Source organism: Sus scrofa, chromosome 15 (assembly GCF_054392235.1).
Source record: "Sus scrofa isolate SSC_HxYL_T2T_F1_AM1 chromosome 15, Sscrofa_HxYL_maternal_Yorkshire_Landrace_v2.0, whole genome shotgun sequence".
Taxonomy (NCBI): Eukaryota; Metazoa; Chordata; class Mammalia; order Artiodactyla; family Suidae; genus Sus; species Sus scrofa.
The window spans coordinates 129,883,069-129,909,773 of NC_139397.1; the positions used below are offsets into that span (position 1 = coordinate 129,883,069).

At 35.3% G+C, this 26,705-nt stretch overlaps 2 protein-coding genes across 37 annotated transcripts in view; one reads left to right on the forward strand and one right to left on the reverse strand.

Moving 5' to 3' along the window:
- LOC110257137 (PC-esterase domain-containing protein 1B-like) overlaps positions 1-26,705 on the forward strand; it is a 276,259-nt gene that overhangs the window by 182,505 nt on the left and 67,049 nt on the right. The gene's annotated exons all lie outside the window — the stretch shown is intronic.
- IKZF2 (IKAROS family zinc finger 2) overlaps positions 396-26,705 on the reverse strand; it is a 166,363-nt gene continuing 140,053 nt past the window's right edge. For all 33 annotated transcript variants that reach the window (XM_021076006.2, XM_021075998.2, XM_084998998.1 and 30 more), the window contains 3 exons: positions 23,392-23,529; positions 15,006-15,149; positions 396-8,823 (listed from right to left, as the gene is read on the reverse strand). In XM_021076006.2, coding sequence (XP_020931665.1) covers positions 8,099-8,823; positions 15,006-15,149; positions 23,392-23,529 — 1,007 coding nt within the window. In that variant the 3' untranslated portion in view covers positions 396-8,098. The remainder of the gene's footprint in view (positions 8,824-15,005; positions 15,150-23,391; positions 23,530-26,705) is intronic.

The window sequence follows — 26,705 nt, forward strand, 5'->3', positions numbered from 1 at the left end:
GTATAATTCATCGTGTACTTTGGAGCAAGTCACAACTTTTCTTCCCTCAGGTCTTACTATTTTCCTTCTATAAAAGGGGGATAGGCTCTGACATACATACCTTTAAGATTTGTTTTAAGGGTAAAATAAAATATACATGAAAACTGCCTGAAGAGAAAAGAGATGTCTTCCTTAACAAATCAGAAAATACTTGGGTCTCTGCTCTGATGGACTAGGAAGTAATGATGGAGGTTTCTGATCTCATGTATATTCAGATCTCTGGATCAGGAAGTGTGACAGACACATATACACCATGGCAATGAAAACTTGAGCCTGATATGATTCAACAGTTCAGTGTTCTGTATTTGAGACACGTGTTTGAGTACAGAATTTTCACCAGAAAGTTTTATAGCAAATTTTTTATGTCAGAAGTTTATTTTATTGGTAAAATATTAAATAATATACAGAATTAAAAACTGCACTTACACTTCTGAGAAGAAATAAATCTTGGACAAATTATATGCTTGTTCCTGAGATACCCTAAATTTATTCCAGTAGCTGTGCACTCAGACAGTACAAACCTTTATAATATAATCCTTTTCACAAAGTATTACAAAGTTTCTGCAGCTTCTTTAGTTGTACACACACACGGACACACACTCACACATGCATATACAACACTCATACACGTATACACAATACGCACATACATGCATAGAACATGTATGTGTGTGCATTAAAAACAAAGAAAATACAAGTCCCACATTTTAGTCTGCAGTGATAAAACTGTTAGCAGAGGTCTCCAAATTGGTATTTAGCAGAGTGACTTGTCACACAGCTGCAAAGACTGTTTCAGTATTTCCATAGTAAACCTCATTTTCTGAGGTATGGTATTTGAGCCTTAAAAAAACTACATTACACTGAGCAAACCTGACATACAAGGTCTGGAATTTTAATTTTACATATATATTTATATATATATTTCTTTTTTAAACAATAGTTTTTATTCCCCCAAATTATTAGTTTGAAAAAAATGAGGTTTACTGGTTTGACCTTTTTTTTTTTTTTTTTTTTTTTTTTTTTTTTTGCTTCTAAAACTCAAAATATCCTAGAAACTGTCAAGCAATTAGTTTTTAAAGTAGTCTAATTACCTTTGGTATTGTTAAAGAAAAAAAATCTAAAATGACCAAGACACATACTGTACAAATGCAGTAACTGCCTTTAAAAGAAATGCCAAAGAAATGTTATCTTTTAACAAAATATGTATTTACATTACAGCAGTTTTACTACAGGGACACAGGTATAAAAAAAGAAAATCAGCATACTACATATAAATATGTATGATACGAAAAATACTTCTTACTTAAGCTCATATGAAAACAGGAGTGCTCCAAATATTTCTTAAAAATTTTCTCCAATAGGTGATAGTTAAGTGTTTAAAACTGAGCTAAGTGCTTTGTTTTTAAAGTTTCCAAAAGGAGAAACATGAGATAAGAAAAAAAAAAAAAAAAAAAAAGGCTCTTAATTTAAAACACTGGGCAAGGGTCTAAGAAGAAAATTCAGTTCTTTAAGAATTTAAACTTTAGGACACATTTCTGAGGCAAAAGCTTACTAATGTCAATGAAAATTTAGCCTAAATAAAGATACCATGAGATTAGACCAGTGGTTTCCATGTTTTCTAATCTTTTGGCTGTGGAGTGTTTTTCTCCTTGCTTGTTGTGTCCTAACATACCATGATTTTCAAGGGTTTCTTTTTGTCTTTAACTAAAGAAGAATTTTATAAAACCCCATAGTTTTTAAGACTTCAAGGAAAGTATTGCACTTGTACAGGAAGAAAAGAAAGATATCTTTTAAACTAAATAGCAAAAGCAATCGTTTTGGGATTGCAAATAACACATGGTCTAAAAGGTTATATTAAGAGCAAATGTGGAGCCTGGAGAGCCCCCTCCAAACCTGGAATATTATTAGAGCAATGTTAAAGCATTTTCTCCCAACCGGGAGACAGTTAAGACTTTTGCTTTAGATTTTTAACATCTTTCTAAATTCATGTAAAAAATTGTTTAATCTCTCATAATACATATTTTAGGAGAAAAACCAAATCAGATCACAAAATCCAGCAAAAAAGGAAGGCAAACATACCGTATTATTCTGATTACATAATCTCTGAAGTCATATTTTAGATACCCAATATTTGAAAATGAAAGTAACACAAGGGTTATATATCCTTACTAGTTTTAACCAACTACTTTTTTTTAAATATAAAACTACACTTGAGTATAAAAATATGTCAGCAGATTATACAGCCAACCAAAGTCACACACAAAAAATTAAGACTTAAGAGACCTATGAATTGGAAATAAGAGTTGAGTTAAGCTTCAAACTAGTAGGGGGAAAGAGAAGCAGAGACATCCAGAGACAATGATGGAAGGGACATGGACAGAAAGAAGAAAAGAGGTGGAGGAGAGTAGACAAAATTTAAGAGATCTCAAAGAACTTCGTTACGCAGAAGGGGAAGTGAAGTGATTTATGTTCAAAATCCGAGAGTGCTCGACAGTCAAAATATTTTATCACAGTTTCAGAAATAGAACTACTTTTCCACAAAAGAATAAAACAACAAAAAACAAAACCCAGAGTCCTTCCCTTGTTACAGTGTATTCATTAAAAAAGAAAAAGCCATTTCCAGTAAGTTAAGGAGAATCCTGATAAGTGCATAGTTGGGGATTCAGTGACCTCCACCCGTTCAAGAAGCTTTTCTTACTGTGTGTCACTTGAGGTAATTTGAAGGGCCCGATTAACTGCAAACTGGCTTCTTTGTACCTATGTGAAGTTTTATGCTGTACTTTTTGTGGCTTAGCAGAGGGCCTCTAAATTTTATATTTTATTCACAATACAAAGGACATCTTAGAAAACTAGTCATTCACGTACCACTCTCTGTATGGGATAAAGGTTAATTCACAACAAATTTACACAGAAAATATACAAATGCAATGTTATGGGAGAAAAACCCCATAAACAGAATTAGGAACTTATTTCTAAGAGTGCATGTGAAAAATACCCACAAACTTACAGTACAGCAAGAGAAAACTAAAAGGCTAGAAATATAATGTTACATAAAAACCTTATGGAAATTCCAAAAATTTAGGTTTCTGCAATAAGTGTAAAAATATTCAAGGTGTCATTATTTGGCCTAGCAATACACTATGATAAAAAGAAACACTAGCATATCACAGCTTCTTGGTCATATGACATTTGCTTTGTATAACAAGCAGCTCATTTTTTTTTAAAAAGCTGTCATATCCTAACACATCCATTGCAAGTAATACACAACCATGGTAGGAAACCATTTGAGATTATGCTTTGGAGAATAGCAATGTGATATGACTGTTCAGTTTTGTTTTGTTCAAGGAGGATTAATTACCTGCTTCTTTACATCATTCCATAAAACATTAACAGATTAGAAAACACAGGTTCTAAGACTAGCAGATACACTAGCCTATAGATGAAATTCCAAAACAATACTGTATTTTATTGACCAAAAATTTCACTACTAAAGCCTTGTATGATACTAGAACTTATTCTTCCTTAAAAACAAAACAAAAACACATGCCATAATGCAATTCACAGCTACAATTTCCCTCTACCTTATATTTTACTCGCATAATTTTGTAATGGTATTCGGAAATACTGTCAAACTAAAAAGACATTAAATATCTTGTTTCAGAGTTTCCTTTTACTTTAAGCACATGTACTGGAAATTCCTCTAACAGTTTTGACCTAAGAACATGAAGAAGAATTATATAGTAATCAATTTTAAGTGATTTTTAAAAATACATAATAAAAGTGTTGTAGAGCTACAATAGCTAACCAACACTCCCTCAATGCATTTTAAAAAGGCACCAATATAAATAAATTTTATAAGTATTTAATACATTAAATTCAGAGTCTTAAGACCAGTTACTGTATGTTTTAATTATCTTGCAGAAACTGGAGGTTTAAAAACATTTCTAAGGTAACTTCCATATATACAAACTTCAATTTCATCCCCTACTATTTTTTTCTTTCATGTTTGGGGAATTTTCTGATTAAAAATAATCTTCATACAGATAGTACTTACTAAAATAATATATTAAAATATAATTAAAGATGACCACAAATGTAACTTATGTCTTTTTGTAAAATGAACAATTCAAAGTTAAAGCATAATGTAGCCAGTACTTCCTATAATCTAAGTTCTGTCTTGAAACCATGGGCACACAATTTTTGTTTGTATTTTTGCAGCCTTTTCTGTTCTTTTTCCACCATAAGGAATCACTTAAAGATAACATTTGGAAAATAAGTGAAACATAATTTTCATCTAAATGCCTTCACTGATGAAGATTTTGTCAAGCAATTATAAAATATAAAAGCTTCGTGGTTTTGTTAAGTGTACAACCGACACACAAAGCCATAAATAAAAACAATACCAAGATAAGCAAAACATTCTTGTATTCCTCCATTTGCCAACAAGCGAAATTTGAAAAATCTTATTTTATTTATCTTTCTGCTCAAAAGTAATCTGTGTTTCTTTCATATATCAAATCAGTTTAAGAGTTTCGTTGTTGTTGTTTTGGAATTTGATGGTAGACTCAAGGTTTAAGTTTAATTGTTGCAACTAGTCCTAAAGACACATTAGTAACTTTAATATCTCTCAATACAATATGGTAAAGTAAACCTACTAAATTGCTCAGATATTAACTATAATTCTAACTCTATGCTCTTGCAACACATTTGATCACTAACTGCTGCTTTTCATGAATTTGTAAAAGAATGTGTGTATATGTATGTACTATGATGCACACATCCAACTACTTGTATGTATGGAGGAGAGACCTTCCCTACTTTGTAGCCAAATCTGAATCCTAGTTTCTCATGACCCCATTTTGTCTCTGGAAAATTCTCAATGGAATGTTTTAACAACTCAATCTCTTCCAACATGCTTATTGGTCACTTTCACTCTTAAAAAGCCAGATGAAAATGGCTTTTTAAAAGTCACCACTATTAGAGAGAGGCAATACACTTCTATAATTGGAGCTGAAGATAAAATTCTGGGCATTACTAGGGCAAAGTAATTGATGCATTTCTGAATTTTTGCCAAACTGGAAAATACAGAGGCTAACCCATTTTCATGTCCCTCAAATACTCTGTAATGTGAAATCTCACCTAAATAAACTGGGCATCTAACTGTTATGTAAAACTTGATTTATTTGGTGTCTGACCCTCATATTTATTTTTAGATGCTACCACCTTGCATATTTCCTTTGGTGAAGAAAAGGGATGCAAATATAGCCATCCAGAGTTTCCCAGAAAACACTGTGTCCACAAAAATTCTGTCTATCCTACACATCTGAATTAACCTTGTCCTCATTTGCCCCTTACCACACCCTGAGCCATCTTTACCTCTATCTGTTCCTTGCATCATGAGGCTAAGGAAGTACAAGTATATACTTGTAGTAAATACTCTCTTAAGACTATTAAGTCCTTTCAATAAAAAGATTTTCAAAAAGGTAAAATCAGAAAAGGAGAGGGCATCAGTACTGTTTTTATGGGGATACTATACAAGTCTTCAGGGCCACCTAAATTCAGTTTCATCCCAGACCAGGTAGGTACATGATTGTTCATATACTGAAAGAAAAAAAAGTAATAAGCAGAAAAAAAAAATTCACAGATGATGCCAGCAGAAATTCACACACAGCCAAAGTTACGAACATATTGACTGCCATCCAAATGTTTCCTTAAATTGTAGTAAAACACAAAATCACTATTTACCTTCCTCCAAAAGGAAAAAAAATATGAAATTCTCAGTATTTATGAGTGGTTAGGGTAGGTAGCACAAGGGGGTCTCAAAGACATGGTTTACCTTTGGTACAATGAATGTTCACAATGTAATAATGTACCATAGTGTGCAGGAGAAAAAAATGGCAGTTGACAGTCTATTGAAAACATTTCACATCTCTGTTTTGGTGCTTTTTTTTAGATTGAAAGGAAGAGTTTGGACATTTCTCCAAAAATAATTACCACAGAGGGCTAGTAAAATAGAGTTGAGTTGTAACCATTTTTGTCTAGCTCTAGCTGGGTTAGTGCTGAGAAGCTGTATACATAAGCAGATGGTAAACTAGAAAGTGAGGGAAGAAGAGTATTGGGGCCAGATTTGCTCATCTGTCCAGAGTTCTACAGTCTTACTAATTCTCACAACATTCTCCATTAAGAAACACAGGTTCAGCATCCCACTTAATGATTTTTTTTTAAGAGCAGTTATCAGATAATGCTTAACAAATTTAGTATTCGTCAATGGTTATCAGATAATCCAATTAGGGTCAAGTCTGTCCTCCCTAAATACAAGCAGTGAGCTCTCCCTCCCAGCGTGTGTCCCCCTCAAATGATCTCAATCAGTTCATTCAGTTCCTTCCCTCTAATGCTATTGGACTGGGAAAAAAAAAAAAAAAAAAAAACCAAAAAGAAAACAAAACAAAAAAACCAAAACCAAACCAAAACCAAAAAACTAGAGCACCCAAATAAATGAAATTAAAATCTGTATATGAAATATGGCAACATATGTATGGACTATAAGAAGAAAAGTTTTGTAGTAAGGGACTGAAATTCATTTTTGACAAGAACTTATAAGTAGTTGCATGTTTTAGAGAAAGAAAAATGTGGACATGTGGTCACATTGGCTTGGAGGTTGTGTCATATTCTAGACTCCAAACTAGGTAAGAGTAAGCGGTATTTCTGTTTGTCTTACCTATAGTTAATGTACCAGTTACAAAGAAGTTCCCTTTTCCTTTTACCAAAAGTGGTAAATATTATTATTGAAGAAATACTAGAATAAATAGCCCTAGTTTCATAATCTTATGGAGTTCAAGTTACCACATTCGGGTCAAATTAGCAATTGCTCAAAGGAGATTTTGAAAGAAATAGCCTATAGCAAGATTTTTCAGACTTTCCACTAGAAGAGTAAAAGATGAATGGAGTATGGACAAAACACTGGGTGGTCACAGCTTGAAAAAAATCAGTGAAAGGAGAAATACCAGAAAAGGGATTTCTGATTGGGTTTTTTTCCCCCTACTGTTAGCCTAATTGTATTTTTCTGCTGACTGGTTAACACTGATTAAATGCTGATAAAGTGACAATCGTAAGCATACTTTTAGAAACAAATATGAATACTATGCTGCCATTACAACATTAAAAGAAAACTTCCCAAAACAAATTTAAGAAAAGTAGAGGTCCCTTCTGGAAACTACTGACTGCCTCTTAGCCACTCTTAGACCATATGTTATTCTGAAAACTAGATAAAAATACTATTTGTTAAAGGTGTTAAAAGTAAGGCTGCCAGGGTGTCTATAAAATGCCAGTCATCAAAACTATGGAAAAACAGTGCTTAAGTTTAGAAAAATAAGATCATAGGACCTCAGATGTATTGTAGCTGTCCTTAACTACCTGTAGTTTAAAAGTTTTGCTTTATGGTACAGTATACAACATACCGTATTATAAATTCCATAGGGGAAGTAAACATAGAACCCACAACAATAACTCATCCAAGGAGTTATCACTGAAAATAATGTGTTTGTGTTCCATGATCTCTAGAGGAAAAAAAAAAAAAAAACAGTTTACATTTTGAAACAAATTCTTCTTTGAACAGTAAAATTACTTATCCCATTTTAAACTGTGAAAGTCCTACCCAGAAAATGCTAATCTTTCCTCTCTTCAATCATAATCCTGAACATCACTAGCAAATTTAGAATCCTTAGGTGAATCAACATGAATCAAGTGATTTTTTTTTTTTTTTGCAAAGAATGATATACCTTATATCTATGCATGGCAGAAATGACCTACTCTTAAATTCCCACAAAATAAACAGCCAAGTTGTCAAGAACCAATATCCCCCGTGTCTTCTCTCTTCTGTTTCTTCCTTATTGTAATTAGGCAGAGCAAATGACACTGTGTCTCACAAAATAAGAATTAATGACAGTAATAATATATTTTTTAAAATATGTCAACATCTGAGGAAGGTGGGATTGTAAGTGCAGTATTTCTTCATGTGCAGTTTGTTACTTCATAGGGGTCCCCTTTGGAATGAAAAGGCCTAGTGGAATGTGTGCTCCCCTCGAACAATGTGTGACGAAAACTCGTAACGGTCCTGGCTTCTGTAGCCACAGATGTTGCATTCCAGTGGGTCCCGGTAGCCATGGCAACCCATGTGAATGGTGTACATGACATGGTCTAGGAAAAGGACTCGGCAGTGCTCACACTTGAAGGCCCTAATCTGTTCTCCTTCTCCATTGAAGACCTTGTAGATGTCCTTCAGAGAGCCCTTAGGAGCCTTGGTAGCATCCAAAGCCTTGACATCCTCCTTCATGTAAGCTGGGCTTTGTTTCCTCTTGGGATTTAAGGCAGGGTTTCCTTGGTAGGACTGGTGGTCATCATGGCTGCTTTCTGAGTCAGTAGAATCTAGGCAGCTATTGCTGGGAGAGGCCTCTCTTTCCTGGGGTCGACTCTTTGGTCTGATGAGAGAGATAGGCCCATCCATGTTGTTTTCATGACTATCGGAGGTTTCCCTGCTAATGGGTCTTTCTATCCTATTTGGATGATAGACCTGAGAATAAGCTGAGCTTATAACTGGGGCCACCTCAGCGATTGTGCTTGGCGGGTGCTGCATCAGAGGGTGAAGGGCCTCAGCTCCAAGGTAGGTGATTGCATTGTTGATGGCTTGGTCCATCATATGAGACTGCATCAGCTCAGCCTCCTTCTCATAGGTTAAGTTCATATCAAAGTGAATGTCTGGGTAGCTGAATCGCATGAGCTTTTCCCCTGAAAGGAAGGTGGGGTGGGTGCGGGGGGAGACAAGTAAAAATGAAAAGAAAACAAAAAAATGAGTGGTTGGAATAAAATATAAAAGTACCAAGTTAACTAATCACTTCCATAATATGGTATAGCTTATTCTTTTTTTTTTTTTTTTGGTCTTTGCCTTTTTAGGGCCGCACTAGCGGCATATGGAGATTCCCAGGCTAGGGGTCTAATTGGAGCTACAGCTGCCAGCCTATACCACAGCCATAGCAACGCCAGATCCTTAACCCACTGAGCGAGGCCAGGAATGGAACCTGCAACCTCAAGGTTCCTAGTCAGATTTGTTTCCGCTGCGCCACAATGGGAACTCCGGTATAGCTTATTCTTTAGATCAAGTGTTTTGGGCTCTTTAACTCTGTTGAAACTCACAAATACTCTTCACCTATGAAGAGGATTAGTAATAAAAATTTCACAAGCCATTTGCACTTGGTTTAGTGCCATCATGAAAATGCATCTAGCCTGAAAGGTATCACTGAGCATGTGTTATCTTATTTTCATTCGCTATTAAAATTTCCACTTGTCTAGAGCTCAGAAACTATAGGAGAAAGAAGAAATACAAAGGGAAATAAATCAGAGATATACTTGTTTTTATGTATTTTTGACATCAGGGATCAAGCCTCAAAGATCATAAAAATAAGAGTGATTGGATTATAACATTCATTATCTCACTCTCGTGTAGGGTTAATTTGGTTGATTTAGCTACTATATTAGAGAAAGATTATAGATCCAATATATGTCATTCTGGAAAACTAAAAAACATCATTATTAAAATACTGTTAAAAGTTGTACTTTCTGATAAACTGAATGAAATTTAGGGCTATATACAAATAGAATATTTCCAAAGGCACTTATAAACTTAGAAAATATTATATTTCATTGTTTTGCTTCTTGAAATGGTTAATTATTCATTTTCTCATCACCCCTTATTCAGACATGAGGGCAATGATGCTGGTCTGTATACTCATTGTTAGTTTTCCATACCTTTTCTTGATTAAAGGATATTTGTAGTTTTCTCTTTAATATTTAATCAACTAATTTAACTTTACTTCAATATTTCACTTCAACAAAATATCTAAGATTAATGAGAAAAGAGTTTGGTGCATGAAACAGAAGTCATTTTAGTTTTCCTCCTTCAAATATTGCCAACTTTGGACAAAATGTTTTCTTTTTCAAATTCTGCCACTAAAACAATGTGTTGTCCTACTAATTACTTAGTTATTTTGATATGTAAGTCATACAGATAAATACTTTATATGTGGACTTCTGCCTGACATTTGTAATGCTGATCCATAGAACTGTACTCTAGAAAAATACTTTCACATGGCTAGTATTATTTCAGGTTTGAAGAAAGGTCCCTAAAATGAGATGAGGGTAATGATCAGGGTAATGAGAAAGGAAGAAAAAAATATATGAGTAATTATCTGGTAGCATCCAATTAAGACACTGCAATGTCAAGAGTTTAAAAGTTAAGCTAGACAAACCTACTCTATAGTCTCAAAGGGTTTACAGTTGAGAGGGAATGACAGTAATTTAGGGATCATTTATAATACAGTGTGATATGTGGTATAGGGTCAAATGAGAGGAGTATATAACTAGTAAAAGAAAACTTCTTGAAGAAAGTGACATCAATGATCAGAACGTGATGACAAATATTAGCCAAGTAAAGGAATGGTTGGGGTGAAGCAGCTGGTAGGAAGGCTCAGAAGCAAGAGGATATGACTTGTTGTAGGGATTACTTATGCTCTGAATATGGCTGGGAGTGGAAGTAGATGAGAAAGACGGCGTCCATAATACATGACTCATTCAGCACCTAAGGGATTTGAATTTTATCCTGAAAGCAGTAAGAATTGAAAGGGTTAAACAGGGAAGTGACTTAACTAGGTATTCATTTAGCAAAATGATTTAGGAAGTTGTTGCTATAGAGATCATGGTGGCTTCAACTGATACAGTGGCAGTGGAAATGGAGAGGTTCAGCAGAAAGCCCAGGTTTTTGGCTTGGAAAGCTTCTCAGATGCCAATGGGATAAATAAAAGATGATTAATTCAGATTGGGGAAGACTATGAGTAATAGCCATGTCTAGTAAGTACTGAGATAGTCTCAAAGTCAGGAGAGCGATCTGGACTCGAGATATAGATATGAGAGTCATCATTTGAGAGAAAGTAACTTCTGAAGCCATGGGAATAGATTATATCACCCAGGCATAGGTAAAGAAGAGAAAGTCAAAAACAAAAGCTGGAAGAGCACTTTAGACTTTTATGCCTACCCCTAGACAAGGGCAAATGGGATTCCTGTGCCGAGCCCTATACCTAGAGAACCCTGGGCCTTGCTTCTCATGGAACAAGGAATGTGTAGGACCAGGGAATATGCCTATCTAGAGCTCATACCTTAGACCATGCTCTGGGTTCTTGGGAACCCAGAATTTCTTGCCTAAATGGCTTGGAGCTTACACACAGGGTTGTACAGACTTCTTCATAAGGTCTGTTCTCCTGAGTACCAATTGTCCTTCTGGTATGTACACTTTTATGCCTGAAAATTGGTCAGTACACTACTATTTATGTGCTATGTGTGAGGCACAATGTGAAAAGAACCTGGATGTGCAGACTAAAGCATCTATGCATGTGTGCAAGAAGTCCCTTTTTGCTATTGGACAGAATCAGAAGTAGGTCTGAAAGAGAGCCCTGGCTGCAGGCCAGTGAGTGGTGGTTCTGCTCATGCTGCCAAAGGTCTGCTGTGGAACTCCCAGGAATCTCAGAATTCTATATTTATTTGAACTCAGTCTTCCAGGTTAGGAGGTTAGAATACAATAGTTTTAAAGCCTGATTTATAATATTAAAATATTTAGGCTTGTGAACTGAGGTCTCTGTTAGTACTGTTGCCCCTTTTGCACAACTCTTAGGGGTAAATCCATAAAGAAGATTGAGAAGGAACAGTCAAAGAAGCTGGAAGAATGCAAGAGAGATCGATGTCATAGAAACCAAGGAAAGAGTGTTTCCAAAGGAATTAACTATTTAGTAGCAGCAAATACTCTCTAGGAGTTGTGTAAGATGGTCTAAAAAGGTTTCTTTGGACTTGGCACTATGAAGCTAGTGGTGACTTCAATGAAAATAATTTCAGTAGAGCATGAGGAAGACATCCAGGTTATATGGGACTGGGGAATAAGCAGAAAGAAATTGGAGTTCCCATCATGGCTCAGTGGTTAACAAATCTGACTAGCATCCATAAGGACACAGGTTTGATCCCTGGCTTCGCTCAATGGGTTAAGGATTTGGTGTTGCTTTGAGCTTTGGTGTAGGTTGCAAACGCAGCTCAGATCCTGCATTGCTGTGGCTGTGACTGTGGCTGGTAGCTACAGCTCCAATTCATCCCCTAGCCTGAGAATCTCCATATGCCACGGGTGTGACCCTCAAAAAAAAAAAAAAAAAGAAAGAAATTATAGAAAGCAAGCATATAGAAAGCAAGAGAAGTCTTTCAACAACAAGTACATCTTGAAGAGGAAAAAGTAGGTAGAAGTTAATGGAGACTTGGATTTAAGGGAGGAGTTTTTTAATGATAAGAATTTATCATACTGAATGTTAATATTAAAGTGCCAACAGAAGGGAGAGATTGAAAACATATGTGAGAAAGGGAGAAAATAATAGTGTAAGTTATTTGAGGGGCCAGGACAGAAGAACTCCAGGGCATAAGAAGAATTAATACTAGTCGTAAAGAAGGATGCTTCTTTCATCAGTGAAAGAAGAAAGTATTCATGTGGATGCACATAATCCTACAGGATTAGTGATATTATATTGAAATCATTTCAACTTATTTTAGTCCCTATGAATCTAGATGGAATATCACAAAAGAATGAGCTACCATGTTTTCAGAGAGTAGAGAAAGACTGAAATGGCCATAGTGATTGGAACAGAGACGACTATTCAGGGATGGATTAAAGAAGGGCTGCTACATAGTTTGGATAGGACAGTTGATATTTAAGATCAGCTATTCATTTATTTACAGTGACGCCAATTTACAAGGCTATGAGATTTTCTTTAAAAGTACTACCAGCACTATAGATATGGCTTCACCAGAGAGTAGAGTTTCACTAGGAGAATGAGACAGAAGGGTAGCAAGGCAAGAGAGTCATGGAATCTAAGCTGGATAAGAAAAGAGAGGAGGAAACAGACACACAGAAAGTTCAGGGATCGCTGGCCTGGAGGGCTTGATAAAATCAAAGAATTGTATTTAACTAAGGGACATGATAAAAAGAAGAAATTACACTAAGTGTGGAAGGATGCGGGTTCTCATTTCAGAAGACGTCATAAAAACAGTTACTGTTTGTTATACTTGAACAACATGGGTTTGAACTGCGAGGGTTCACTTACAGGCAGTAAATACTGTAGTATTTACAATGTTCTGTGGTTGGTTGACTCCACAGATGTGGAGTGGTGGATATGGAGGAACTGTGTATATGAAGGGCCAACTGTAAGTTACGTGAATTTTCTTCTGCACAAGAGTCATTGCCCCATATCCCATGTTGTTCAAGGGTCAACTATTTATTAGGACTAGGATAAAATGCAAATGAAAAAAAAATCAAATTCTAATAAAGATCTAATGTCATTATTTTTAGAATCAAAATGTAGTTCTAAAAAATCCATCCCTCTTTTCTAAGGAATGTAATCAAATCAAATTGAGAGTAGTATCTCTAAGTCAAGAGACATGAAAATATTAAATTTAGAAAACTGAATAGTTCACATTTTTCCTACTAGTGTCTAGTTGAGATATAGACATTTATGGACACCCATCAAATAATTCAATTTTAAAAATAGATGAAATGGCATTATTAAAAAGTTATTGATAAAAAGGAAAAAAGAGAGATGAATAAAAGTAACTGAGGGCCAAAGTAAGGCCTCTGAGTATACTCTCAGGAGCTAGTTTTAAACTGACCTAGTATAAACTATAATCACTGGGGCTACCCTGCAGCCATCTTTCAATGAACTCTGTCAATTAACCACTCTAGCTTGTCTTAAAGTGATATTTTGGTGATTTGCTAGTTCTTTAATTTTATTTTTTTATTTTTAAACATTTGTATTATTTTTTTAAAATATAGTTGATTTCCAATGCTGTGTCAATTTCCGCTGTGCGGAAATTCTTTTTTTTACATTGTTAGTTCTTTAATTTTAGATTGAAAAGAAATCTCCTCAAAGTGTTTACTGGAGTAGGAGAATTTTATCACCCTTTCCTCCTCGAAATAACTGAAGAAAATGTTTTCTCCCAGCCACCACTCAACCCCCATAAGGATGTTCTACAATGTGTTTTGACATTAGAATGTAAGAATCGGTCTGAGTATTTTATTTTTTCTAGTTTCTACCCTATATAAATTATATAAGAATATATATGTAACATATATAATTGATGACAATTCTTTATATTGAATCTGTTATTCTTTTTTAAAAAAACTAGATGTTTCTGTATACTCAGAGATACTTTACAACTCATAGTATGCAGCATGATGGCAACTCTGAGTGTATCAAAGCGTATCTGAGGGCTTGGAAATGAAAAAGGAAAGTCTAACACACCACATTTAATCTTTTCAGTTCAAAATCATAGGCTAGATGAAAACAAAGATCAAAATATGAAACCCAGAGATCCAGACATGACACATCTTGAATGTAGGCTGCTGCATTATTTTTCTAAGTCAAAATTTTAAGAAAAGATTTATCTTCATTCTAGCTTAAATACCAAAAGCATTAACATCATGTCAAAGAAAACAGTTTAAAAACCTGGTGCTAATACAAGTTTAAAAGATTACAAAACTGGCTAATAGGCTAATCTACCATTTCCCTTAAGTAGTAGTATTTGTTGTTTCACTTTATATATCATTTCATTTTGAGACAGAAACTCACTACTATCTTTCATTTCTCTTGCTTAGGCTCACATGCCTAAGAGTGTGTGCGTGTATATGTGCACGTGTGTGTGTGTGTGTGTTTGTGTGTGTGTATAAATGTGGTACACACGGAGTAGTATACAGTAGAAAAGAACAATGGAGAAAAAAAGATGGGCATTTATTTCATGAAGTGAAATATACCATATACATTTTTAGCACATGAGAACATGCCTTTGCTCATTAAAATCAGCTTTGACTGAAAGAAAAGGCTTGTAATGCTTACCCACAAACTTTTGTGGAGTGGAGCTTTTACGTTTTCCCATATTCCCTGTGAGCTTCTCTATGACAGCAGGTCTCTCAAAAGGCACCAGAGAAATATTGTTGTCCATGATAGGCTCTTGTTCCTTACAATCTTCCATAGGAGGTACTATATAAAATCAGATGAAAAAAATGGAATCTGAAAATTTCTTCAACATTTAAAAAGGTATAGAGCTGGATTTGCCGTCACAATATATTATACACACATAAGCAAGTGTGCTTGAATAATAGCAGGGAGAAAGAATAACCTCTAGTGTTAAAATACACTCTCTAATTTTGCTTTCTCTCTCTCTGTCTCACTCACACACACACACACACACACATGCAGAGGATTTGTTTTCATCCAAGTCTCTCTCAGATCAATGGCATAAACCGTTGCCACTATTGGTGGCCAACGTGTTCTTCTTGTTTCTCATCTTATTCCTCTGAAAGTGTTTTTAACATCAGTTAAAATCAATACTACTTTAAGACTGCACTATTCTCAAGGCTTTGGGAGTTTATTTTTCTAAAACAATTTAAGTAAGTCAACTTGTTTTGGAGAAAAGCTTAGACAGACACACATAAGAGCAGCACAATATTTAACCAGTTTTTTTTTTTTTTTTTCACCTATGTATTTTCCTGCAGCAGATTTTCTATTTGGTGAGCTGATTGAGCTGTTAGCCCTACTGGCAGTAACTACATACCTGCACAAAGCAGCTTTCATGATGGAGATCCAATTCTGAACATGTCCATGCATAGTTAACAGTGACAGCTTTATGATTGTAATTTATTTTAAAAAGAGCTCTTCAGCAGGATAAAAGAATCCATTTCCAAATTGGCATATTTGCTCACAAAACTACTGCTCTAATTCATCTGACGGAAACTCTGCAGTGCTGCTCTCTCTTCATCATATTTGTCTAAGCCACTCTGGGCTAATATATTGGCTCATAGATATTAACATTTATGGTGTAGACAGAGAACTTGTAAAAGTTGTTTTCGAATACAAATACGTCAAAGGACATTAAAGATAGAGTAACATCAGAGAGAGATAAGTTGTTTAAAACCAATGTTCACAGGAAAGACCCTAACTTATTATTTCTTGGTTACTGTTGCTTTCTCCAATTGTACTTGTGCCAGCACTGTTTGGAAACCTAAAAGTTTCCTATCTTTGGATATCTTTACTTATTCATCATGCACTGTAAAATGATTTAATCTGCTACTTTCGTTTGTAAAGGAATAGCCTCACTGTGTGAAACACAATGCATTATCCTCTCTTCATAAGGGCAGACACTAAAAGTGAGAAAGCAAGAGATGAAAGTTAAGAAAATCCAGTGTACAATTCAGGTGACCTATTTAATAACCAATGCAAGTTGCTGATTTTGAAGAAATGAAAAAAGGCATCAGAAAAATGTATTCTTAAAACAGCCATTGTTAAAGAAATTGACATTCAGTCTCACTCTTGGGTTAACCCAGTATAGCCTGGTGAATGGGCCGGAAAAATTCTATCTTCAATCTCTATTTTAATGACAAGGGATTCTTCAATTATCAGATGTTAATTTGGAGAAAAATTCCAAGATGAGACTTAGAAACAAAGAAGCACTTAAGTCATTTGCTGTACTGATATAGTAAATGATGTTTTCAAGTGTAAAAATGATGTCCCCAGATATTACATAAAACATCATGTCCTCTCTTAGCAAAAGCAAAAATAAGAAAAAAATACTTAAAAATAAAAGCAAAGGAAGAATGACCACAGAATTCAAATAAAAGGGGGCCAGGACGATGGAATAGGTGTGGTGATTTGGTGGGAGTTATGTAATTAGATACACCTCACTGTCAAAATCGTAACTTTTGTTTTAGGTGTTGAATTCACAGGCACCATATAATTAAACAATAACTATATAACTAAAAAACAGGCCATTAATGGCCCGAAGATGAAAATATGTCATGAACCAAGATCTGAAATGAAAGCAGGAAAGAAAAAAAAAGTTTGTTGTAAATTTTGCTAAAAAACAGCAAAACTGGTTAACAGGGTTTGCCCCCAAATTGAATATACTAATTAGTTTTGAAATGAGTAGTCTAAAACTTGGCAGTTTTGCTCCAAGTCTCACCTTAAATTTTCATATTTGCACACATTTAACACTCAAAACGAAACCTGGGTGTGGGAACTGTCCCACACCACATCCACCTCAATTCAGATGATTTGTCCCAAGTTCAATGAAGCTCATGTGAACTGAAAACAATGACTTTGGCAGAGCTGTGGTCTAACTTCTACTTCACAACAGTCCTTCACATATCAAGTATTAGTTTTGTTCCTACCATACTGGCAATAATAATAACAACAGACTTACCCTACATGCTAAGTCCTGTTTTCAGGCTCTCCATTTGATAATTTATTTAATGCTTTTTCAACCCCGCACTGGGATAAGTACAATTACCATCCCCATTTTACAGAGGGGGAAATAAAGACCCAAAGATGTAAAGGAATTTTGTCAGTGTTTATATCTAGTTAGCGGGTAATATATGAGTAGAACCCAGGTGGTCTGGCTCCAGAGTCTGGGCCCTTAGCCACTATGCTGTACTATTCATTGCAGACATAATTTTAATGTTGAATTTGTATAAACAAATTTGAAATATTTTTTAAGGTCTGCCATTGAGAAAGATCTGATCCATTTTTTATATTATGGAACTAATCTGACTTATTTGCTTTCACGGATCTGGGTACAACTCATCAGAGTATTTCTGGATATATATTGCTTGAAACACAAAACAAGTTTTCTAGTTAATAATACATTAATCACATAGTGAGATATCCAGTCTAGCTAAGAAAATACCAATATGCAACTTCACTTGTTAGAACAAACTTTATAACCAAATACCTTCCTTGACCCTGATTTTAGAAAGTTATAATTGGGACAAAAGTGTTCTTGCATTATGTCATTATCTCATCACATTGATAAAACACAAAGATAGAACCATATGTGTTCCCAACTTAGCTGTTTTGCCAAACAATGTGCTCAAATTTTAAATTCCAAGAAGATATAGTCTGAGGGACCTAGATTACATCTTATGTCCACCCTGCTAACACCCCCACTCCCACCCGCCAGAAGAGGGCAGGAAATCTACACTGGCAGTCCTGTCCCCATGGCTTCATGCAAGGGGAGACAGCTCAGTAAAGGAAAATGGAAGTCTTATTAACTACAGGAGGAGGAAGGTATGCACAGAAAGCAAAAAAAAAAAAAAAAAAAAGATTCTATTTTGTCACAAATTTTCTCCATGTTGTAGAATTTAAAAGGAACTTTTCATTTATCTTAATTACATTCTCGACATTGGACAGAGCCAACCCTTGGTTTGGCTTCCATGAAATCACTCTTCATTTTCCCATCCTCTGGTCTTACTCACTCAGCTTCATTGCACTTTGTTTCCTTCCTTGTGTGTTCTTGGCCTTCTAGATATCTCACTCTATACTTACCCATGTAACCTTATAAAAGCTGGTACTTCAGACTACTACCTATATGATGATGGCTCCCACATCTTTATTTCCTACCCAGACCTCTTTCAAGAGCTCGAGAGCTATATTTTTAATTTCCTTCCAGATAGTTTCATTTGATTGTCTCTCACTGGTACCTAAAATATAATCTATTCAAAAACTGAAATTTCCCTTCCCAAACTCTCTTATTTTCCTAACTTCCATCTCAGTGAATGACACTACAATCTACTTGGACAAATCCCAGATTTTTTTTCCTTTCACCCAGTTTCCTGCGCCTACTCCTCCCTATCCCCTCTCCATATATATATATATACATATATATATATGTATATATATATGTATATGCATGAAGGTACCAAGAGTCTCAGATTTTACATCTATAGTTCCTCTCAATTATCTAATTTTTCAGCATATTGCTGGCTACTAAGTCCAACTTAACCAGTCGGGAGACTGTTGGAACAGTCTTTACTTGGCCCCGACTTTACTTTTCTGATATATCTCCCACATTCCTAGCAATAAAATGTAAATGTGATAATATTTTTTAAGGTACAAAACTTTTTGCTTAGCACAACAGACCCTTGACGCCCTGTTCACTGCCTCTAGCTCTAGGCTGTATCGCTTCCAATTTTTCTTGCCTTTACCAACTGGGGTCTAACAGACATAACTATTTGTAGGTCCTTAACCCACCATGCTCTTCTAGACTTCTATTCTCACATGGCTGTTCTCTCCCCATGAAACACCCTTTTCCACTTATTTAGCTGGTTACCTGGTCTTTCAAAACGTCACTCAAACTTATCTTTTCCTAGAAATTCCTCTTGGACACCCACTGTGATTTAGACCTCTGTCCTCTGTGCCCCTATCATGCTTATCACTCAGTACTATAACTGCTGGTTTACTGGTTTATTTCTTCCAATAGTTGGCAAGTGACCTTATGATACAGTCTGCGTTTTATCTGGCTTTGTGTCTCTAGTACCTTTTATGTTGTGAGGCAAACGTAATATTCAATGTCTTAATATAGGAAATGTTGTCACTCATTGGAAATAGGTTGGGGAAGCTTACTAGGAAGTTTACACGTTTCCAACTATGTCCTCATCCCTGTAATAAGGAAATTCCTTTACCAAATAATTCAAAACATAAAACCTAAGGCCATATATCCTTGTTTTAAAGTTGACTGTCTTTCTAGTTAACACTTTCATTTTTGTCTTCAGGCAAGGAGGAAGAGCTAATTGCATACTTTGCCTTTTAAAGCTTTTTCTTCAAGCTGAGAAGACGTGAACAATGAGCATAAAACAACTTTCAAATACGATAATGTGTCATAAAGCTCAATTCATTGTTATCTATATTTCCAAAACTACAAGTCATTAATTTCCTCTCTCTCCATCAAATTTGAGGACTTTTGATTCTGACTTCTAAATATATCTTCAGTGTTTTATCCTTTTCTTCTGCTGCTCCTCTTCCTCTCTTCCTTGTCATCCTCCCTTTCTGTCTCTCCTCACACTCCAGTCAGACATCTATCCTCTATTCTACATGGATGACATTCTTCTCTCAAAGATACAGATTTGATTACCCCAATTTCAAACATAGGATTAGCATAAAGAGCTCTATCTTTGCATCACAACCTACCACTTCAGCATTTCCTACCACTCCTTTAAGTCCAATGGTGTTCAACCTCCAGGAACTTGTTAATGTTATTTGATACCTCCGAGTCTTAGCCTACAGCAACTTTTCTGCCTGGAATGTATACTCTCTGTGAATCTGTCCAATCTATGCAATTTTTCTCATTCTCATGTATGGATCAAACATTTCATTCAAGAAGCTTTCCTTGACTTATCTAGCCAGAGTTAGGTCACTTCTGAATCTGTGCTTCTGGAGAAGTGTACAGGTACCTTTATTAGAGCATCTGCTTCATTTTATTTATCATTTACGTATTTCCTACCAGACTAAAATATAAGAACAAAATTATGTTCATTTATCTTCAAATTCCCAGAATATCCCTTGGAGCTTGGTACAGAGCAAGCCCTTGATAAATGTTTCCTTAATGAAGCAAAAGAAAACCTCTTTTACTTCAGAAACCTTCTCATGAGAAGGAGCCAACATGGGGAAGAACATGTTTTGTGAAAGAAAGTCTAGGAAATATAACAATGTCAGACATGAAGAAAAGAATAGTAATTAATTTCAAAGTGCTAACGGGCAACCACAGTGATGGCAACCTCAATACCTACCACTAAAAGAAAAGACAAAAAAAATAAGATGTAACCAGATAGTAAGGGAGGGATGGGTATAAACATGAATTTCACGTGGTTCTGTCAAAAACAAGACACATGCCAAGCAACGTATATGAGACAAGGTAAATGATGAAGTCTAGTAGCATTTCATCAGTAATGTTTCTCTTATGGCATTTATCAACTTCTACCCCATTCAGTCAATTCCCCATTAAGCATTTTAACAAAAGGAAACAGAGACTAAAGATAATCCCAAATTATTATTACAACATACTTAGAAAAAGTACTGCATGAAGTAGCCTGATATGTTGAAGAACAGATATTTGGGTCTATAAAATGATATCAAAACCTGCTCCCCCCCCATGTATGCACGCACTCCATCTTGGCTTTGCCCCCTGCTCCACCCAGTACGAGTGTCTTTCCCACTTTCCTCACTCCAGTTTCAGAGCCATTTTAAAGGCCTATGCCTATCAGGAGCTACACAATCTGAGAAGTAAGGGTTGATGCAGAGGCTGCAGTTATTTAGAAGTCTTTTCCGGAGTTCCCGTCGTGGCGCAGTGGTTAACGAATCCGACTAGGAACCATGAGGTTGCGGGTTCGGTCCCTGCCCTTGCTCAGTGGGTTAACGATCCGGCGTTGCCGTGAGCTGTGGTGTAGGTTGCAGACGTGGCTCGGATCCCGCGTTGCTGTGGCTCTGGCGTAGGCCGGTGGCTACAGCTCCGATTCAACCCCTAGCCTGGGAACCTCCATATGCCGCGGGAGTGGCCCAAGAAATAGCAACAATAACAACAACAACAACCAAAAAGACAAAAGACAAAAAAAAAAAAAAAAAAGTCTTTTCCCCCCAAAATTCACCAGTTTAAATTTTTTTTTTTTTTGGTCACCACTTATTCTATAGCTGGTTCATCTCTCAACAGATGTGACTATAATTATTAATGCATACCTTACTTCCCTATAATAATATAAAGTCTTTGGGGAGAGATTCTGTTTCTTACCTGCATGTGTTTGCAACACAGTTTCATAAATGTGAATGGAAAAATTAGTTACTAAAATTAGTAATCCAATCAAATGTCAAAATTGCAATGAGAGAACATTATATGGAAAAACTAGTACTAGTGCTATAAGGTGTCTTTGGAAAACTTTGGCATGCCCCAAGGCCCAATCAGCTACCTTAAGCTACCTCTAAAATTATAAATGAAACCTCAAATGCCTAAGTTAATCTTAGTAAGTTAACTTTATAGGGGATGCAATATTTATTATTTCTTACTATTTAATGCCCTGAAATAGTAAAAAGAACTATTTATTCTGTTTTTATTGCACATCCAAACACATTTAATTTTCACACCAAGCCTATAAGTGACACACTCAGACACGACATGGCCAGACTAGGGATGCTGGACACCTAGATCTACCACTTTGGCCTTGATGCCCTGGGTCCTGTTCTCCTGTCATAATCCCCGGAAATGCAAGTCTGCAATACCAAATTTACAAAGACTTAAAACACAGGTTTTAAAAAATGTTAATAATATAAAAAATGGACTCACAATAATGACAGAATTAAATCTGGTTCTTTAGGTTATATAAACTATCCTTAATTCAAAGACATGCTTCAATTATTCAGGATAATAAAATAAATAATTTAAATTTAAAAAATTCCCAATCAAAAAGTAATCATTAGCTGTCCAATAAACACAGTTTCATAGCAAGTACTGTATAAAAAAACAAATCCTAACAAATAATCCTTGAGCTGTCTATAAATACAAAATAGATACTTATATTTTAAAAGCAACTATAGTTTTCCCCAGCTGTACAGTTTAACACTGGCCAAATCATTTTCAAATGAAAGATATAAATATATCAATATTTTAACATTTTTGTATGAACCTGTATGAATAAAAAAATCAATCAGTATAAAAATATAATTAGTAGGACTAAACAGATACTCTAAATCTAAAGAATTAAAATTCATAGTTCTCCTTTGAAGGCTGATTTACTAACATTATTTTTCAGTTACAGAGAATTATTAATCGATAAACCTTAGGGACTGCTTTCCTACCTGTTATTGTGTATTGTGGAGGTTAGGATGTTTTGTTTGGGTTTTGATTTTTGTGGAGGAAAGTGGTGCCTAATTTTGGTCTAGATTACTCCCCATGCTTGCAAAAAGCAAAATCAGTAACTTCCAAGATAAATCATAAGACAGACTGGGAACATTTTCGATTATATCACTGATCACTTACCTAAGAGAAATGAAAATACACAAATAACCAAGTACTTCTTTTAGAAAACCTATAGACTTCTGTGAAAATATCTCAAACTATTTGGTGCAGCCAATGAAAAAGAAAAGTAAACAATACCTTACTTTTTGTGTATTCAAGGCCAGCTGCCATTATGATGTTAATTCAAACACAGGCTATCAGAAAATAATTTGGATGTATCATAAAAACCCAATATAGTTTGTTTGCAAAGTGTCCCAAAGTTCAACTCACTTCAAGTGCTTATTAAAAAGATAATCCCATACGAAGCGAACATGATCTAAAATTGCTTTAAAACAGAGAGAGATTTTTACCTTCATGCTGAAGGGTAGAGAGAACTAGTTAACCCATAAAAAAAATGTGAAAGCAGTAGAGAGGAGAATGAAAGCTGTGAATGCAATTGCTACCCACCATGGTGACTCATGACCTGCCCGGCAGCCTCCATGCTGACATTCTGGAGATAGTTGTGGCAGCGTTCCTTGTGCTCCTCCAGTGAACTACGCTGCTTGTAGCTTCGTCCACAGTAGTTGCACTTGTGAGGTTTACCCACTGTGAAGAGAAGGCAAGATCAGTGTGCTGTCAAGCCTCATCTGAAGCAAAATTAACAGCTAACTTTTGATAGTCTGGGGGAAGCACTTATATGCTTTTCAGACTTAAATCTCTTCCTCCTCTGTACTCTGATTTTGGCGATTAAAGATAGTAAATTTCTACCAAGATTAAAAGACAGCAAGAAAAGGCAGATCGTACCTTTGGTGATGGGGGAAATACTGAATCAAAATCATGCTCTGACTGTATCCTAGATCATGAGAGCCTGATGATCAATCTTCAAATTATCTGACTCTTAACACTAACATAATTTTCTCAGCTTTGATTTGTTCAAAAGACAAATCAGGAGTGTCCTATATACATCATAAGAATTATTTTTATTTATTGGGGGGTGGTGGTAAGAAGAGAATTTTACTGAAGGAAACTAAAATGCAACAACCCAAAATGTGAACATTTAATGAAAAGATTATTCATGGGTACCAAGAAGACTAAAAAGAATTCAAGTCATGAGAAAAAGTACAGATAAAAGCAGAGAGTTTCTCTTTTCTTTCCACCATGGTAGTAACTATTCACACATGAAAAACGTTGCAGCAAAGTCTATTCTCTTACATCAGCACTGTTCTTATGTTACCAAGAATTAACCTACTGCATGCTTTGAGTCAGAATTATTAACAGTAACTGCTGAAGCCCTAACATATTTAGTTAAATAATGACAGTGATACTTAATTACATATTTCACATTTAGGAAATTAATTCTTTTCTAATATGCCAGAGAACTATATCTCAGCATGCCTGGTAAAATACTCCAACACTCGCACTAAAAAAAAAAAAAAAAAGCTTAAAAAATTTAGAAGGAAAAAAAAACACATTTAGGGAAAGAACTGTGTTTTCACGTATAACTATTGACAAGGATATCATAGAGCACTTTGATTCTTGGTTTTGAATGGATACAGAAAACCATAAAACACCAGGTGGTCTGTTGCCCTCAGTAAAGCACAGTGTGAATCAGGTCAGCTGCTCTAATTTGACTCCCTTAGGAATCATTCCCTTTTACCCAGAGGACAAATAGACAACTCTTTTTCATGGTCAAAGATAGCATCCCTAACTCTAGTCCCCTTACAAACCCATGCTATGATGCTGATCATAACAGAACTGAAAAGCTTTAACAAGGCAAGGTATTCATGGCTGTATAAAAATTTCACTATATTGATTTCAAACAAAGAAACAAACCTTTAGACTGTATTTGAGGTGTATATAAACTCAATTCAGTTATTTCATAATCATAATTTTTTGTAAACTGTTTTAAAAAACAAGTTTCCCTAACACCATACACTAAAATAAACTCAAAATGGATTAAGACCTAAATATGAGACCAGATACTCTAAAACTCAAAGGAAAACATAGGCCGAACACTTTCTGACATACACCACAGCAATATCTTCTCAGATCCACCTCCTAGAGTAATGGTAATAAAAACAAAAATAAACAAATGGGACCTAATTAAACTTAAAAGTTTTTGCATAGCAAAGAAAACCCTAAACAAAATGAAAAGACAGCCCATGGAATGGGTGAAAATATTTGTAAATGAAGCAAAAATCATGGAATTAATCTCCAAAATAAACACCTCCTGTAGCTCAATACCAAAAAAACAAACAACCCCATCAAAAATTGGGAAGATCTAAACAGACAATTCTCCAAAGAAGACATACAAATGGCCAAAAAAGACATTAAAAGATGTTCAACATCACTAATTATTAGAGAAGTGCAAATTAAAACTACTATAAGTTACCACCATACACCAGCCAGAATGGCCATCATCAAAAAGTCTACAAATAAATGCTGGAGAGATGTTCATTTGTGCTGGATATTAGATTCCAGTTATAAGTGATATCATATGGTATTTGTCCTTGTCTTTCTGGCTCATTTCACTCAGTATGAGATTCTCTAGTTCCATCCATGTTGCTGCAAATGGCATTATGTCATTCTTTTTTTATGGCTGAGTAGTATTCCATTGTGTGTATATGCCACATCTTCCGAATCCACTGCCTGATGGGAGAGGGAGTGGGAGGGATCGGGAGCTTGGGCTTATCAGACACAACTTAGAATAGATTTACAAGGAGATCCTGCTGAATAGCATTGAGAACTTTGTCTAGATACTCATGTTGCAACAGAACAAAGGATGGGGAAAAAATGTAATTGTAATGTATACATGTAAGGATAACTTGATCCCCTTGCTGTACAGTGGGGAAAAAAAAAAAAAAGCTGGAGAGGGTGTGGAGAAAAGGGAACCCTATTATACTGCTGGTTAGAAATGAAAATTGGTGCAACCACTATGGAAAATCGTATGGAGATTCCTCAGAAAACTAAAAATAGAATTATCATTTGATTCAGCAATCCCACTCCTAGGCATCTATCCAGAAAAAACCATGACTCAAAAAGATACATGTACCCCAACATTCATTGCAGCACTATATACAATAGCCAAAACATGGAAGCAAACTAAATGTCCATCAACAGAAGAGTGGATAAAGATGTGGTACATTTATACAATGGAATATTACTCAGTCATAAAAAGGAAATGAAATAATGGCATTTGCAACACCATGGATGGACTTAGAAATTACCATGCCAAGTGAAGTTAGACAGTGAGACAAACATCACATGCTATCACTTATGTGTGGACTCTAAAAAAAGGATATAATGAACTTTACAAAACAGAAACTGACTCACAGATTTTGAAAAATTTATGGTTACCAAACAAGACAGGCTATAGCGGGAGGCATGGGCTGGGGGTTTGGGATAGAAATGCTATAAAATTGGGTTGTGATGATCATTGCATAACTAGAAATGTAACACAATTCATTGAGTTTTCTTTTAAAAAAAGACATACCATCACAGGAGCTAAGGGTTATCGCTCACAATCTTTATAAAAATGTTTACATTTGGCAAGAAAGTAATTATTATAAGTTAGTGTTCCAATTCAAGTTTCTAACATGGAATTACATAGACGTAATTACTGTAAGTCTATCTTCCGTATACCTACTTTAAAATTTTGTTTCTAGAAATAGAAGAAAAGTCTATTAAGTGGAAATTTTTCTGTGACATTGAATTAATGCTATTTTGGAAACTGTTTTCCTGTTGCTTTTTATTTTGTTTTGTTTTTCTATTGAGAGATGAAA